Source organism: Schistocerca nitens, chromosome 9 (genome assembly GCF_023898315.1).
Source record: "Schistocerca nitens isolate TAMUIC-IGC-003100 chromosome 9, iqSchNite1.1, whole genome shotgun sequence".
NCBI classification, from domain to species: domain Eukaryota; kingdom Metazoa; phylum Arthropoda; class Insecta; order Orthoptera; family Acrididae; genus Schistocerca; species Schistocerca nitens.
This window is the reverse complement of record NC_064622.1, coordinates 216,864,849-216,881,549: the sequence shown is the minus strand read 5'-3', so window position 1 is coordinate 216,881,549 and position 16,701 is coordinate 216,864,849. Positions and strand designations below refer to the sequence as shown.

The window sequence follows — 16,701 nt, the reverse complement described above, 5'->3', positions numbered from 1 at the left end:
GCATAGCCCTCCTCACACTACATTTCACTTCGCGTAATTTTTGTTTGTCTGCACGGCTTTGGCTATGTTTATGTTTGCTGTGAAGTTCCCTTTGCTTCCGCAGCAGTTTCCTAACTCGGTTGTTGTACCACGGTGGCTCTTTTCCATCTTTTACGATCTTGCTTGGCACATACTCATCTAACGCATATTGTACGATGGTTTTGAACTTTGTCCACTGATCCTCAACACTATCTGTACTTGAGACAAAACTTTTGTGTTGTGTTGTACTGGTCTTATTGCATATCTTTTGTAATTACATTCCAGCTATTGCTTGGCAGCTTGTGATTTGCTTGACTATTTCAGTCTTGTGTGTGACTGATGTTCAATACAAACACTGGGAAGTCCACGTTGGCATCTCCTTGACTGTTGCACTTGTTGTGATTGGCCAATCAACATATGCTATGTCACATTTAAACAGAATGTGGCATATGCCGGCTTTTGGAGCCCTAGATTGTCTATGAGATTAGAAAGCATACATTTAATTGTGACTATGTAGATTTTTCCATTGTACTAATATATGGGTATTCTTTTCACATTTGCTGCCAAATCCTGAAAAAAGTAGTATAATCTGGCCACTGTTTTCAGAGGAGGTGCTCTTGCTGTGTCTCATATGAAGATAGGAGCAAGGAGAGCTGTTAAAATATTAGGTTAAGTTGATTTTATGATCTAACAGCATGCGTGAGAATAATATCACAGATTTTGTTGCTGTTAGTGGAAATGAAATGCATTAGATGACACACTTTTTAGGAGTCTGCTGATTTCTCAGCAATTTAGTTTGCTTATGACAGATTAGTGACCCTCTGGGAGAGCACAGAAGCAGCATCCCCAGTGACTGTATAAATTACACCATGAAATAGCAAAATAGCAGTACAGTTGAGTGCACCATGGGCAGTAGTGTTTATTAGCAGCGGTCGATTCCTCCACCAACAGTCAACAGAGAAGCAGTAATCTCCCTAAAGAGTCATTTTCAACGCCACTTTTTATGGTCTTGATAAACATCAATGGATTTGGTGTGTCAAGGAGACCTTATTGGCTGATTTGTGTAAGGAATGTACATGTGACAAACATCCTGGTAGTTCAAAAGGCTCACCGAGTCTGCAACAGTCATCAGCCAAAAACACAGGTACAGAGTTGGTTCTGGGGAGGTTCCATGATTAATATGGCAGTGCCATCATCACGAAAGCAAACCTGACATTCTCATCAACCTCACTGACTGAAGGAGATAACATCAAGATTCTTTCGGTGTATATTCCGAAGCTTCTATATACAAGCTTCCAAGTGTCAACTTCATGTTTGAAGAACCCATCAACTTCAATTAACAGGGCATACACTTAATTGTCAGTGATTACAACTGTCAAAGTACATCTTGGGGATACACAGATTAAGATACCAGTGGCGAAAAACTGAAAGCTGGACAGAGATTCACGATCTGCAGCTAAGTCATTTCCTAAAGCTGAGAGCATCCTTCAGCAGTGATTGAGTGACGTGCTTCATCTGCTCCTTACACTGCAGTCACATTCATGAAGAGCATGCTTCCATCCCCTTACACTGGAATCACTTTCATGAAGAGCATGATTCAAATCCCTGTCTGGTGGTCATCCTAGTTTACATTCTCTGTTGACTGCTGTATCGCTCAAGGGAAACACTTGAATGGTTTCTTTTCACAAGACAGGTCTGCTTTCCTTCCCTAACTGTGTTAAAAACCAATTATGTGCTCAACATAACTGACCTCTTTGTCAATGGGGCCTTAAACCCTAACCTTTTCTCTTAACCAATATATTAACGAAATGTAGGTGGTACATTGTCACAAATGCTGGTGTGATCGATAGAGTTTAGTTGTTCTAAGAGGTTGTGAATTTTGTCAGTTACAGTAGTATATTATTACTAAGAGTATCTTGTCAAACAATAAATATCGTGATGTCATAGTCTGCTAGAAGAGTTTAGTGTAGGATTCAACAAACTTTTCAGCAGTTAGCTCCAAGGATACCAAAGGTATTTCTTGCATAACTGAGTACATTAAAACAAAGTGTAATGTACGAATCTCAGAGCTGCAATTGACTAATGTGGTGTTCAAATTCAGCAGGGTTACAAATGTTGTGTTTGCTGTTGTATACATATTGTGTATGAATGAGTATCTGCTGGTAGAGGAGTGAATTAATGTTACTAACTACAACATGTGTAAAACTATTACTGTGTGGTGGACACTAGGAAGTATTGCTCTAATACTAGTAGTTAGTAACGTTGGTGCACCCACGTACAAATTGGCAATAATGCACTCATCAAGAAGAGTTTTGCATCACGCCGGTTCCCAGAACTTTTGAAGATAAATGTTGACTGTGGATATTGTACTACAAACACAGTCCCTTTGACTGTTCAGTGATGTTACTAAACCTGTCCAAAGATGTAAACAACTATGCATGAGCAGTGCCTATTAGATAGAGGAGATCCGACAGCTGTTCAGTTCCAGTCATTCTACCAGGAAGGAGGTACATGGCTCATGTTGTGTGTAGTTAAACCATGCCTAGAAGGCCAATACCGTGGTTTGATCACGTCCACATTGTTACTTTGTGCCAGGAAGGGCTCTCAACAGGGGAAGTGTCCAGGCATCTCGGAGTGAACCAAAGCGATGTTGTGTGGACATGGAGGAGATACGGAGAGACAGAAAGTTGATAACATGCCTCGCTCAGGTCGCCCAAGGGCTGCTACTCCTGTGGATGACAGCTACCTATGGATTATGGCTCAGAGGAACTATGGCAGCAACACCACCATGTCGAATAATGATTTTCGTGCAGCCATGGGACGTCATGTTACGACTCAAACTATGTGCAATAGGCTGCGTGATGCGCAATTTCACTTGCGACATCCATGGCGAGGTCCATCTTTGCAACCACGACACCATGCAGTGCGGTACAGATGGGCTCAACAACATGCCGAATGGACCGCTCAGGATTAGCATCATGTTCTCTTCACGGAATAGTGTCGCATACGCCTTCAACCAGACAGTTGTCGGAGACATGTTTGGAGGCAACCCAGTCAGGCTGTGAACACCTTAGACACACTGTCCAGCGAGTGCAGGAAAGTGGAGGTTCCCTGCTGTTTTGGGGTGGCATTATGTGGGACCAACATACGCCGCTGATGGTCATGGAAGACGCCATAACGGCTGCATGATACATGAATGCCATCCTCCGACCGATAGTGTAACAATATCAGCAGCATATTGGTGAGGCATTCGTCTTCATGTACGACAATTCACGCCCCCATCGTGCACATCTTGTAAATGACTTCCTTTAGAATAAAGACATTGCTCGACTAGAGTGGCCAGCATGTTCTCCAGACATGAACCCTATTGAACATTCCTGGGTTGGACTGAAAAGGGCTCTTTATGGATTATGTGACCCACCAACCACTCTGAGGGATCTACGGTGAATCGCCGTTGAGGAGTGGGACAGTCTGGACCGACAGTGCCACGATGAACTTGTGGATAGTATGCCACAATGAATACAGGCATTGAGACGCCCTGCTAATCCAGCAGGACAGGACAGATAGTATAAATTGTGGGAAGGGGCCAAAATAAGGGCTGTCAGTTACACTCGAACGTACAACTTTATTATTTGATCAAACCTTACAAGATTCCAATTTTTTTTTAACACAAGGCTTTAATCCTTGGGACTTAATTATCGGCTGAAAACCACTTTAATTTAAAAATGGCTGAAGGCCAATAACTTAAAATGCAAGCATAATCAGAAATTTAACTGGCAAGTGTTATCTGAAAACAGTCCTTTAGTTAGGCTGAAGTAAACATATTAAATTCAAATCGGCCGAAGGCCTAACATTTAAAACTCCATAACATTAAACTTTTTAAATACCAAAGGCCTTATGTGAAACAGTTCTTTAATTTAGGCTGAAGGCCTTAAGAGCAAAAGAGCTCAAACTCAAAATCGGCTGAAGGCCAAAGGCTTAAAATTCAACAACATTAAAAGTTTTAAAATGCCAAAGGGCTTACATGAAACAGTACTTTAAACGAGGCTGAAGACCTTAAAAAAAAATCGGCTAGAAGCCGTACAAGTACAAACAACAAGAACCCAAGGGTGCTCAGATGTTCGAAGGTCGGCCTGTATTTCAAACACTAATGCTCGCTTAGGTGAGACAGGCAGTCGGGCCAACCATTCATGATCCGACGACAACCCAACCAACCGACAGTCAACGGACCCACCGACAAGATAACTTCCACTTCACCCAACCAGGGCACAACAGGGAGTTCAACAGAACAACGTATAAGATACTGGCGCCCACAACCAATCATACATGAAGCTGTCAAACTACACACTGTGCTGGGCAACAACAACACGATGAGGAAAATACACTGCCTGAAATTTACGTCAACGGCCAGGCCAGGTAACCGGAACGTTAACAGCCACAAGGCAGAAAATTCCGCTGGTGCACTTCAATTCAAATAACCGAATGCAGTGAAACTCCACCAGAGGGTGGCTAGAATTTTCCAACTTGAAAACCACACTGTTGCTCACGAGCATATCCCAACAGCCGACAACGAACTCCAAACGACACAATGTGAACAGTCTTGACTTGCTGGTAGGCCAAATCAAAACTCAATTTTTGTGTCCAGGGTCGGTGAGCCACGGACCTCGTAGCAATGGGAACAGCACCACACACTCTGCATAGAGACCGCCAGTGGGCCCAGCCAAACTATGCCCTGTCGAGAATTCCTCGCTGCTCCACGCCAACTGACCGACTCCGCCAACCCATAAGCGATCAGCGAATAAATACACGTCATCCGGTAAGATGACCAACCGACGATCAACCAAGACCGTCCCCACTCGAGCCATGTGTGCTGGCAAAGGTTGGGTGAATCATGGCTATCCGAACCTCACTCCCGCTCCAACCCAACCAAACTTCTGCCACGTCCCAACTGTCTGACTGCCAGGTCCGAACCCCACTGCTGGCACGTTCCAACTCACAGCAAGACACATGACGACCGGGAAGTAATGACAGTGCCGCAAAGATAATACGGCAGAGCTTATATTGATAGCGCTGCTGTCGCCACTCATGGGCAGGCAAAGCAGCAACTCAGTGACACAAGTAATTGAAACCAACCTAATGAGGTGGCAGTACGTCAAAAACAGGATGTTAAATAAGAGATGGCATGAACATGAGCCACGCATAGCTCAGGCATGCATCAGTGCAAGAGGACGTGTTACTGAGTATTAAAGGTATTGGTGTGAACAGCAATCTGGACCACTACTTCTGAAGGTCTCTCTGTATGGTGGTACAACATGCAATGTGCAATTTTCATGAGCAATAAAAAGGCCGGGAATATTGTTTATATTGATCTCTATTCCCGTTTCTGTACAGCTTCCAGAACTCTCGGAACCGAGGTGTTGCAAAACTTTTTTTGATGTGTGTATAACTTGAATGCCTTAACATCTACACCCTAAAACTTGATTGATTAGTTAGGAGGAACAGTTTGATCCCTTCATCACTATGTAGAGAAAATCCATTCACCTCATCCTCTCTCTCCATGCTGCAAAACATCATCGTTTGTCAGAAATAAATGCAATGCGGAGGACTCCGGACTGTAGAGCACTGTTGGATTAAGAGACCCTTGCTGAATTAGAGATCCCTTCAAATAGTGTTCCAAAGAAGTGGGTTATTAGGTTAACAAATCAAGCAGGTGGTGCATCTAAAATAAACAGTGCCTTTAGAAGAAATCAAAACTGAAAAGGAATTAGAAAACTAAACCCAAAATTATGATACAGGCTCCTAGTCTCTGATACATTATAATTGTTTCTATCATAGATTGTTAAAGTCTTGTAAATAGAGACAGGGTTTTCAGTTGGGGCAAGGTGTAAATTCAGTTCTCATAGTGTTAAGATCTTGCTCATTATCTCACATCTCAGAGCTGGGAAATCTTAGTGAATCAAACCTGGTTGTAAAGCTAGGTGTAACATCATTCACATTAAGGCTAGAGTCCAAGGCAGCAAGCACACAGCAGACTAGTGCTTGGAGCAGCTGAAGAAGATAGCTAAGTCAGTTTTTGGAATATTTTGAACAAAATGGGTTCTCCAAATCATCTAGACATCTGATACGTACCTTCAGTTAGTTGCACATAGAAAGTTTCAGAATTATCATTAGAATTCATTTGAAGATCCTTTTGATGTCCCACTGTTGTGTTATGGACATACTTCCTTGGAAACATTTGCTGTGCCTACTTGTAATGTTTCATCGGCCAACCATCTTGTGGAATTTGGTGGTAACCAACCAAATGTGGTTTGTGGTGAGTACCACATGCTGCTTGCCTCCATGATCAGTTTACAGTGCGGACAATGAAAACAAAAAATGTAGAATATATGTTAAAAATTGGCAACAATCCATTAATCGACAACGTATTTTCTGGCATATGCATATGATTTGATTGTAGTGTGCTATATTATTTTAGTTTTTTTATTTTGTTGTTGGTGTTAACTCTTTCAGGCTGCCTTCAACCCTAAATCACCTTTTATTAAAGGGTATGGTCGCATCATTGAAATACTTAATGAAGAATATGGATTGGCACTGATATCTCTGCGTCATAATCATTGGGAGAGTATGCTTTTTCATCGTAGTGTTGCTTTCCTTTTTGGCTTGAAACTAACAACACACAACCTTCAAGAAATCTTCAAAGAAGGTGAGACATTTAATACTTAGTGAGTTAAACACATCGCTGTTTATGTGATTTATGTAATACTGCAGTAGAAAGAGAACATGTGTAAACTTTACTTTCTTTCTCAAGTTTACTGATAGACAGCCAGTACACAAAAACTGAAAATATGAGTAAGCTATAATGCAACAACAACAAGAATGCTCATTTAACATCTCTTAGAATTAAATCAACTATAACAGAGCTGCAAATACAGTGAACATGTACAAAATTCAACTCTCTCCGTTCAAAAATCTGTGTTTTGGCTGTTCGCTTCATCTGTTGAAGGTAACCAAGCATTTTAACGTTTTTTTTAACTACGTAAGATGAAATAACTAAAGTGCTCAAAAACTAATATTCTAACTGCAAGTCACTTGCTCACATGAAAATAAAAGTCTGTAATGCAGAATGGAAATGTACAGTTGAACCAAAGTAATTTCCAGCACAGGGTGTATACGACCTAGGACAACCGGGAGATCCGGGAAAAATCCAGGAATTTTTTCATCCGGGTGAAAACCAGAAAACCCAGGAATTTTTCATTGTTTCAGTTAAATTTTTGTAATTTTGACTGGAAAGAACCAATACTCTGACAAAGGACCTCACTCCTGCAGAATAATACTGCAGCAATAAAACATGAACGACAGAAAAAAAATGAAAATAAAACTTATGTTCTAAAGGAAATGCGCCATATACAACAACAAAACACAGTGCTCATATAAGCGTCTGCCAACAGCAAAATGTGTCGAAGGCTTTAGGAAGACTATGCAGTGCTTAATAACAAAAAATTGCCTTAGATGAGCACGAGGTCACAACTGCTTACATTAGATTCATCTGAGCAGTTGCAAGCGAGCTCATGCACATGCGCAGTTAAGTCGCGTTTGAGTAGTACCTTCTCCCGCTTCTGGCTGCGGAAGCCTGGCAGTTAGCTATATAAGCAATAGCAGCAGGCAGCCAGATGCTACCCAGAAAATTTTTACTGGCACTCCTAAGCTGCCAGATTTACGCATGTACATCAGGCCCAGATCTAGGGGGTGGGGGGCAAACCGAATTTTCTGCCCCTGGCGTCAGTTTCGGGGGAGGGGAGGTGGGGGGGTGCAAATTCATATTCTTGAGGAAAAAGACCTTGTTTCACAAAGTGCCTAGTATCCAGAGCACGTTGGTCTATTGATTATTCATATGATTTTCTTCCTGTTGGTTTTTGAGCAGATTCTAAGTTGATTTATGAAGGAATAAGTTGATTTTTGAATGCGTGCATAGTGTATGTAATGTCTCTGCCAGGGGAATCCCTGATGCATCTAGAAATAAACTTTGCAGACCAAAGGGGACAAGGCTATATGAGCTGAGCGAAATAAAGCTGATCGGGTGAATGCCCGTTGCTGTTTATGTGGTTGACTGGGTTTGTGAATGATCAGCATTGTTATAATTACTAGCGAAATCCATAGATTCAGACTACCAGAGTGGAAATAAATGACTAACAGGAATAACAGGTAAGAAAGATTACAAATTTTCTTCTCGGTGTATCCAAGAAAATGAAGTTTTCACAGAAAATTTTTGGCCAGCCGCCACACTAGTAAGGGCCAGTGGTACAATCCCCGACTAACAGCCGCTAAAGTGCGGAAAATGCATTGTACAAACACATAATAACGCCTAACCGGAGAATAAGCACGGGATAACTAAACTGGTGATCGTAACAGGGTTAGTGAAGTTAACCAGAGAACAAGTTTTGACCCTGGCAGGAATAGTTACAGAATTAGTGATGACAAGATTGTTTGTTAGAACGAGGAATGAGAAGAAACGAGGATGTCACACATATTGTGGAAGAATATGACGATTCCAAATTTATATAAAAGTGCTTCAGAAGTTAGAGTGTATGAATTAAATGTGAAACTATTTCCTAACATAAAACTTTTTGCTTGTAATAAGGCTAATAGGCATTTGGTATTGGTACTTCGGGAATTACATTCTGTCGTGTTATAAAAATGCCCATTTGTGCTGAAACAGTCTCGCTCATTTGGTGTGTGTTGAAATTGCTGCAATATTAGGCAGACCTATATTGTTTTATCTAGCAGATAGTGACAAAATACATGTAATTAGATCAAGAAACTGCACCAGTGTTGTGTACTATTTGTATTAACAGTTTTTTCAGTATTAGATAATGACATTTTGAGTTTTCATGTAGCAAAACGTCTTACGATCTTTTATGAGGTAATAGATTCTTTCCCAGGAAGGAAAGCACACCATTTAAAGCTGTAGCAAGATTGGAGAGAAAAAAAATGCTAGGTCTTAAGGAGTGAAGAAATGTGTACTGTCTTCCTTGTCTCTTGTCTTTACTGGTTTTATGTATCCTATATTTAATTTTATGTCACACAAAACAAGAAGTTATGAAGAGTTCTTGTGCTCCCGGTTACAAATAATCCCATCCAGTATTAATTGTGAGTTTATTTTTTTCAGAGGGGCAGGATGTCAAACTGGCTGACAGGGAGCAGGAGAGGCACCACAAGACATTTTAATTTCCACTGTCCTGAATATAGTTTGATGGCACCCATTACAAAATATTACACATTTGAACTTCACAGAGTGAAATTCAGTGGCGTGCAATAGAAGAATGCTGTGTGAAGAGGCATGGCACTGCACTTAGGCATACTTACAACCAAATAACATGTCTTACATTTCCTCTAACACATACGTTTTAAGTTTATCAGACTCTTCAGAAAGATGCGCACTACAAAATGAACATATTTTTGAAAAGTCGATTGTTTTTAAGTCTTGGTGTCCTACATAACACTCGAGGGAGGGGGTGGGGGGTACTATCATCTATTGTTGCCCCGGTTTGGAAATATCGTAGATCCAGGGCTGATACACAGAGCAGTCTGAGTTGTAGTGGGGAGGTGGGTAGTGTCCACGTGACCCTTGTTTACATTTAGTGATTTTGCTGTTTCCTCTTTTGTTTATTGCTCTCATGTCAAATGAAAACAAAACATATTTCTGTGACCGGGAGCTATCATGTGAATTACAATACGTTCACATAATTACGGAAAGCTAAAATATGTTATTACTTTCAGATTGTATTTTATTTTATTTCCACCTTTCTGACAGTCAAGCATTAATTGCCTTGCAGAACAAAGAAGTTATTTTTGTTGGTTTGCTAAAGAAATTCGGCTTTTATTAATCTGTTCTGCTGAGGTAGTCAATTTATTTGAAACAAAATGTTTAATTCCACACTATTGGCTAGTTTCATGTGTTCATTGCATTTTAAATGCACATTTCTATCTTCTAGCGCATGTGGCATTATGCCATAATAAAGAACCAAACATGCGGTGATACAGTACTGGTATCCAAGAAAATTTTACTTTATGCGTATTAGTATTGTTCACAAAATTCCGATGCTCTTGAAGTATCCTTTAATGTCTTGTTTCTTTTATGACATAATGTGAGCTCTTTTAATGTTGTACACACACGAACATAAGAGTTTCCTGCGTAGTCGTAGCAGTGCAAGCATGGTGATGCCTGTTATCTGGCGCTCTCTGGAAACTGCTGAAACAAATCTATTTGTAATGGGTCGCGGGAAAATATTGTGAATGGTTGTTTGAAAAGTGTTACTTTCAGAATAAATTTCCTTTTACACAAGATGAACTATGCGCGAGAATGTGTGATGAATGTGTTAAATCACAGAGTGCTTGACTCTCATTTAAAAATCATCTCTTTGAGGATGACCATTTAGAATAATTTGGAGCCCAGAAGATCAGATATTTATGTTATTGTTAAAAAATTTTACTAGCACATTTATGTGATATATCTTAACGTGCAACACACGCAAAAAAGATCAACATTATATGTGAAAGCTTAGCTTCTCTTGCAGCTTGTTAATCTAAGAGACCAATATTATATGTGAAAGCTTTGCTTTTCTTGTAGCAGCAGTATGTATAATCATTTAAACCATTAACTTTTCCTATTTGTTTGTTCACACTACTTAACAGTGATGTTGCTATTGGCCGACTACATCACGTGTCCTATGCTCTGAATATCCCCCGTCATCAGATGGTGAGATCACGTGACATGAGCTATGACTGGCTAACAAAAGCGCATCACAATCTCGATTTCAATGCTTCGGAAAGTAACATGCGGTGTTTGGTGAAATTAGAATTTATACTTTCATAATATGAAAATATGCAGTGTCCATGTTGCTACATATCAGAAATCTTTCCAAAACATGTTTTTTCCGTGAGTTTCGTGTTCGAAAGTGCCAGGAATTTCTATGCCAGTGTATAAAACCATAACCATTCGAAGGATTGATAAGTTTTACAGTTCCGAGGAAAAGTATACTGTCAGTTAATACGAAAAAGTATATTTTTATCTAGGAGAGGGTGTATTTTTAACCGGGAAAAATCAGAGATTTTTTTTTCCTCGTCTGTGTATACACCCTGTAGCAGACAGCGTCAAACATTCTTCTGGAGTCTTTCACCTGTGACAGGCAATCTGTAGCTCAGACTGCAAAGATTTGACTCAGAGGGACAGTTAGAACAATTTTTATTCTCACGTTTCCCTCCAGTACTAAATTGGTGATCCCTTGCCTCAGAATGTGTCCTACCAACCGATCCCTTCTTGTAGTTAAGTTTTGCCACAAATTTCTCTTGTCTCCAGTTCTATTCAGTAACTCCTCATTAGTTACATGATCTACCCATCTAATCTTCAGCATTCTTGTGAGCACCACATTTCAAAAGCTCCTTTTCTCTCCTTGCCTAAAATGTTTATTGTCCTCATGTTTCACTTCCATACAGAGCTACACTCCATATAAATACTTTCAGAAAGGACTTCCTGACACTTAACTCTATAGTCGATGTTACCAAATTTCTCTTCTTCAGAAACACATTTCTTGCCATTGCCAGTCTACTTTGGCAATCATCAGTTATTTTACTTCCCAAATAGCAAAACTCATTTAGCACTTTAAATAAGTGTCGGATTTCGTAATTTAATTCCCCCAGCATCTCCTGATTTAATTCAACTACATTCCATTATCCTTGTTTTGCTAAATCCTTATTCAGTCATTATTTCATTAAACCTTTTTACCCACTATATTATTTAACAGTTGCCAGTGACAACAGACATTTGGTTATTTTGCATTTTATTTAAATAAATATTCATGATTTACTATGCCTGCATGTCAAGTGAAGTGAGGATGCAAAAAGTCGTTTTTTTTTTCTAGGTTGTTATAATTTGAAAGCTCCTATTCTCCTCTTTACAAGAAACATTTTACTTTTTCTGAAAAGTAATATCTCAAAAGTTACTCATATTCAAAATTTTTGTGTTCCAAAGCATTAGACTCTTAAAATGCACTTTTTTTCCAAAATGCAGCTACATAAATTTTGTTGCCCTGGTTTTGCAGTTTCTGAAGATGTGTACTACCTCTAAAATAACCGTTTAGTCTGTTAATTATTCCAGTTACAAAATTTGACTTTCAAGGAACTTTATAGTGTACTTTGGGAACCACCGCACACACTCTCCCATAAGATAGTACCAATAATTTTACTGTTTTGTAATCACAAAATTATGAGTTAAGCAAATTTATTTCACCGTGTTTTGTATCTTGGCCCCTTTTAATTTTTCTGTCTTATGTTCATATGCAAAATGAAGTAGCTTAATATTTTGCCAATTTGTAATTTTCTGTAATATGCACATCTATAAATTAGCATAATGCACAAAACTTCAATCAATCTATTACTCTGTTAAGCCACTCGTGGAGTATGTAAAGTGCTGACCTTTGAGATAACAGTTACTAATTACAAGTCAATCGTGATTGGTTTAAAACAATACATGCAAATAAAGGAACAAGTGAATTTGACTTTGTTGTGATACTGTATCATTATTTTCTTCGAACAAACCTATTAATTAGGTACTTAAGATTTTTGTAGTTGAGTGTCAATGAGACTTATGAGGCAAATTACGGGTCGGTAACAAATTTATCCACTCATAAGTATAAAGCAGTGCCTGGCCTCTGCACTGTGTGGCACTCATGACAACACAATCACAGGTTCATTGCCGTATGTTGTGGCACCTTACAGTCGAGGCTAAAAGTTACTACGTAATTTTATTTGGGAGACAGGACATTTCCATTTAGTTAAAACAGTACATGTCAAGTAGAGCAACTGATGGCAACTGAATTATTACAGTAACTTTTGTTACAAACTTGGTGACAGGTAGCTCTGCAGCTGTTGATTTGTAAATGTTCTGTAATGTTCTGTAACAAAGAACAACTGGATATCTTTGTAAAAAATGTGCAACACACAGTAATAAAAGGCATTAAAGGCACCATTGTAATACCTGTCTCGATACTAGGGAAAGACTGATTAATTATGGTAGCCGCATAGGGAAGATCTGGCAAGAGAACCCACTAATCCATGGTGTATGCATGTGTCTTACAGCACATTTTATTTTTTGACATGAGTGACAATGAAAGTTGAAGTCAGGTTAGGAGACATGCTTTATTAGTGTAATTCTTGAGTCAACTGCTTGAGAAAAGCAAGAATCTGGGGTTTCTTTTGCAGTCTGGCGCAAATTTTAAATTGTCACGATACTTTCATATTCATAAAACTTTGTAGATTTTAATGTCGGTGTGTGAGTGCACATTTCCATAGGTGGACTGTGTTAGTAAATCTTCCTGTCTGTCTGATAATTATGTTGTTCAGGCTCTAGTATCAAGGACAACTGTCAGGAATGTGCTGATATTACTAAATGTTTTCAATTGATTGTTGTTTGAAGCATTGAAATTGACATTTTTCCTACAGGCTGTTATGTCGACAACTTATCCAATAACTATGAAGAAGTCATTGAAACAATTTTGTACTTGATCAAGATTTACATTAATACCATTTTTAAACTTAATTTGCAGAATCTTTTTACTTTTAATCTTGTATTTAATATTTAATTCTATTTCAACAACAGGTTACACTGCCCTTGTCTTGTTTCTGTGTTTGATTATGAACATACAATTGCACTGTTCTTTTGTTGTCATAACTTTAGATATATATGGTGTTTAACATGGATCACAAAATCAGTATTCTTGTTACATTTTAGCTCGTCTTGTAGCTTTATGATTGTGGAATTGAAGACTTTATCCCTACAACCATTCTGTCCCATTTACTTTCTTCTTTCTTTTGCCAAGTTTGCATTTTATAATACTGTCTCCAGTTCAAAGAGTTATTGGGGCATGTAATTACCCCCCATGTATGCTGTCAGAATTGTCAAGAAGCAAATGCTAATTTTACATGTAAGAAACAGTGGTATTACATGTTCAAAATATAAACAACCTTTTTCATTTGACTGTAAGATATGCAAGAACATTTTTTATTGTTCAGAAACTATGCAAAAAATCAGAACTTCTAAAGTGAAGCCTGTAATAGCCTTGAGTACATGTTTAAACATCGTTTTTGTTCCAGGTGACCAGATTCGTTTTATTGCTGTGCCAGCACCAACTAAAAAACTTATGACCCTTTGGCTGGCAACACAGATTAGTGTAGCAGTTGGTTCCACACTGTTGGAGGGTGATCTCCCTCCAATTAAATGATAAATTCATACTGAATTATTTGTACATGATGCTTTCTATTGTTTTCAAAGCTATTACTTGTATGGTTACTGTTTAAGAAGATTATTAATATAGTGCTCAACGAAGTTGAGACAGAGAGGTAAAATTTTGAATTCAGTTTCTTGTAGTTTTTTTATATGTAAGATTGTGTAGAAGAATTGTAATGAGGAGGTGAATTAATGACTCTGTATCTGTCAAATTTCATATTTCTTTGATAAAAAGATGTGTAATGCTGAGATGAATATCTTCAGGTTTGTAAATTGATTATATGAAGTAAAGGGACATAATGTATAACAATAAAACAAAGAGAAGAGGAATTAACCAATTAATCAGAAACAACCATTCCCAAGAACATACAAGAATTATAAAATTAACAGATGATTTAGAAATATTGATACCAGTAGGCAAACAACAGGCTGAAAAATTGAGTCCCATATGAAATTGATGTAAAAAACACAAAAAATGCTGCCAACCTTATAAAAATCAGAAAATCATTCAGCCAAATTATCAGCAAATCTAATCAGCTCAGCACGAGAATATTACAAGACCTTTGGGAGACAACTTCTGTCGTAATGCAGAGAAGTGAGTACAGAGAAATGCTGTATGCTAACCAGGTAGTGCCAAAATCATGGAAGAAGCATTCAGTATACTTTCGAAACCTGCAAAACTTTGAGATATTACAAACACCCCAACAAAGATGAAACAACAAGACATAAACCATCCCCTTCCCCTGTCCAAGAAGCAGCACTCAAGAAACTGAAAATTTAGAAGGCATGCAGAGAAGACAAAAGTTTTCACAGAAATGTGGAAACATGCCAGTGACATAGTTTGGACACACTCCCTAGCCCCCTACACATGGCTGTACAAAAATTTGAATAACATAAAAATTCTGCAAACATTGGACCGACATATAATCCTCCTACTCCAGTAACAAGGAGGCAAGAAAAATCCAGGTAACTACAGGGGTGTATCTCTATGGGACTTTTTTTACTTTGTACTTAATTATTAAATTTGTAATATCAACTTTTAATAATTCAGCTAAGAACAGTGTATCATGCAATCTTTCTGAGGTAAATGTTGTGAGAGAATCAAATTTTCTTTTACAAATCGTTATTCTCTGAAAAAGCCTCTTTCTTTTGCTATGGAAGCTTAGGGCAGTACTCACGTATGACTTGCAGCGCATTCTATTTCTGCTTCTTGATTTTTGTTAATAGTGTATTGTAGTCCTCCATGAGCTTGACCTCTTTTTCGATAGGATTATTTACAACTTTCAGTGGTTGACTAGATGTAGAGTATTGATTAAGTCTTTCGTACCACTGTGAAGAATCCATCTTGAGGAACTTTACCTTCAAGTCAAAGCGGATGAAAATAGTTTTGTTTTATTAGAAAGAAACTATTAAATCCCATTATTGATAATTCTGAGAATGAATATTTCTAAATGAACCCTGGTAATATATTCATCTGATAGTTGCAGCTCATTAGTCCGTGTGTTGATTGCTTAATTTTTTATTCAGGAGACAAATTAAGGTCAAAGGTGACAAATTCAGAAGACAGGTACCACAAATGTTTTTTCAGTTTCTGTAAAGCCATACGAGAGATCATGACCAACAACCTGATATTTTTAAGACTTTGAAAGAATGCTGAAATCCAAATACAGTGCTGTGACTGTGAAGAGGCACCAAACCACACTTCAGTGTAAGCCTTGACAAGGACAACAGAAATATCACAAACTGCATTCTCTGCTTCTGATCACTTTTGCCCTCCAACTTTGCACAATGTAGCCCTTGGAGCATGGAAAAATATTCCATGAGATGATGCTTCCCCTAGAAAGAGCACATTCAACTCTAAAAATTCTCAATAACTTTCTGTAGGTTGCTGTTCTCTGAAATTACCTAAAAAAGTCTAATATATCAATGGGAAGTCAAGCCAGAATAACAACAATATGAAAAAGGATAGATTGCTACTCACGACATTAGAGAAGGCTTGAGCTCTAGGCAGACAATCTTTTCATTATCTGTGCCTCCTCTATCTGGTGAGCAGCAATCTATCCGTCTCATACTGTTAAAATTAAATATATTGACTTGATTCTCAAGTGTTCCATGACTTATCCTTGATGAATTCCAATGTGGAGTTTATCATCATCAATTCCATACCAAGCATTTTGAATCTTTTTAAGGATTGTTAGATTCCTACACTTCCACCACCCATCTTTTCCCGAAAAATGTTTTTGGTACTTATAAATGTTATGTCTGCAAGGTAAATACAAGAGGTCTATTTTCAAAAAAATTGGCACTCGGAACATGTGCAAATGTGTGTGCACGCACAAGCCCGCGCACACATACACCCCCGCGCGCGCTCACACACACACACACACACACACACACACACA

The 16,701-nt window shown here is 38.5% G+C and overlaps 1 protein-coding gene across 1 annotated transcript in view; it reads left to right on the top strand.

Annotated features, from left to right (window-relative positions):
• LOC126203411 (uncharacterized) overlaps positions 1–14,556 on the top strand; it is a 53,834-nt gene extending 39,278 nt beyond the window's left edge. Inside the window, exons 3-4 of the mRNA XM_049937716.1 lie at positions 6,529–6,721; positions 14,167–14,556. Coding sequence (XP_049793673.1) covers positions 6,529–6,721; positions 14,167–14,294 — 321 coding nt within the window. The 3' untranslated portion in view covers positions 14,295–14,556. The remainder of the gene's footprint in view (positions 1–6,528; positions 6,722–14,166) is intronic.
• Positions 14,557–16,701: the final 2,145 nt, after the last annotated feature.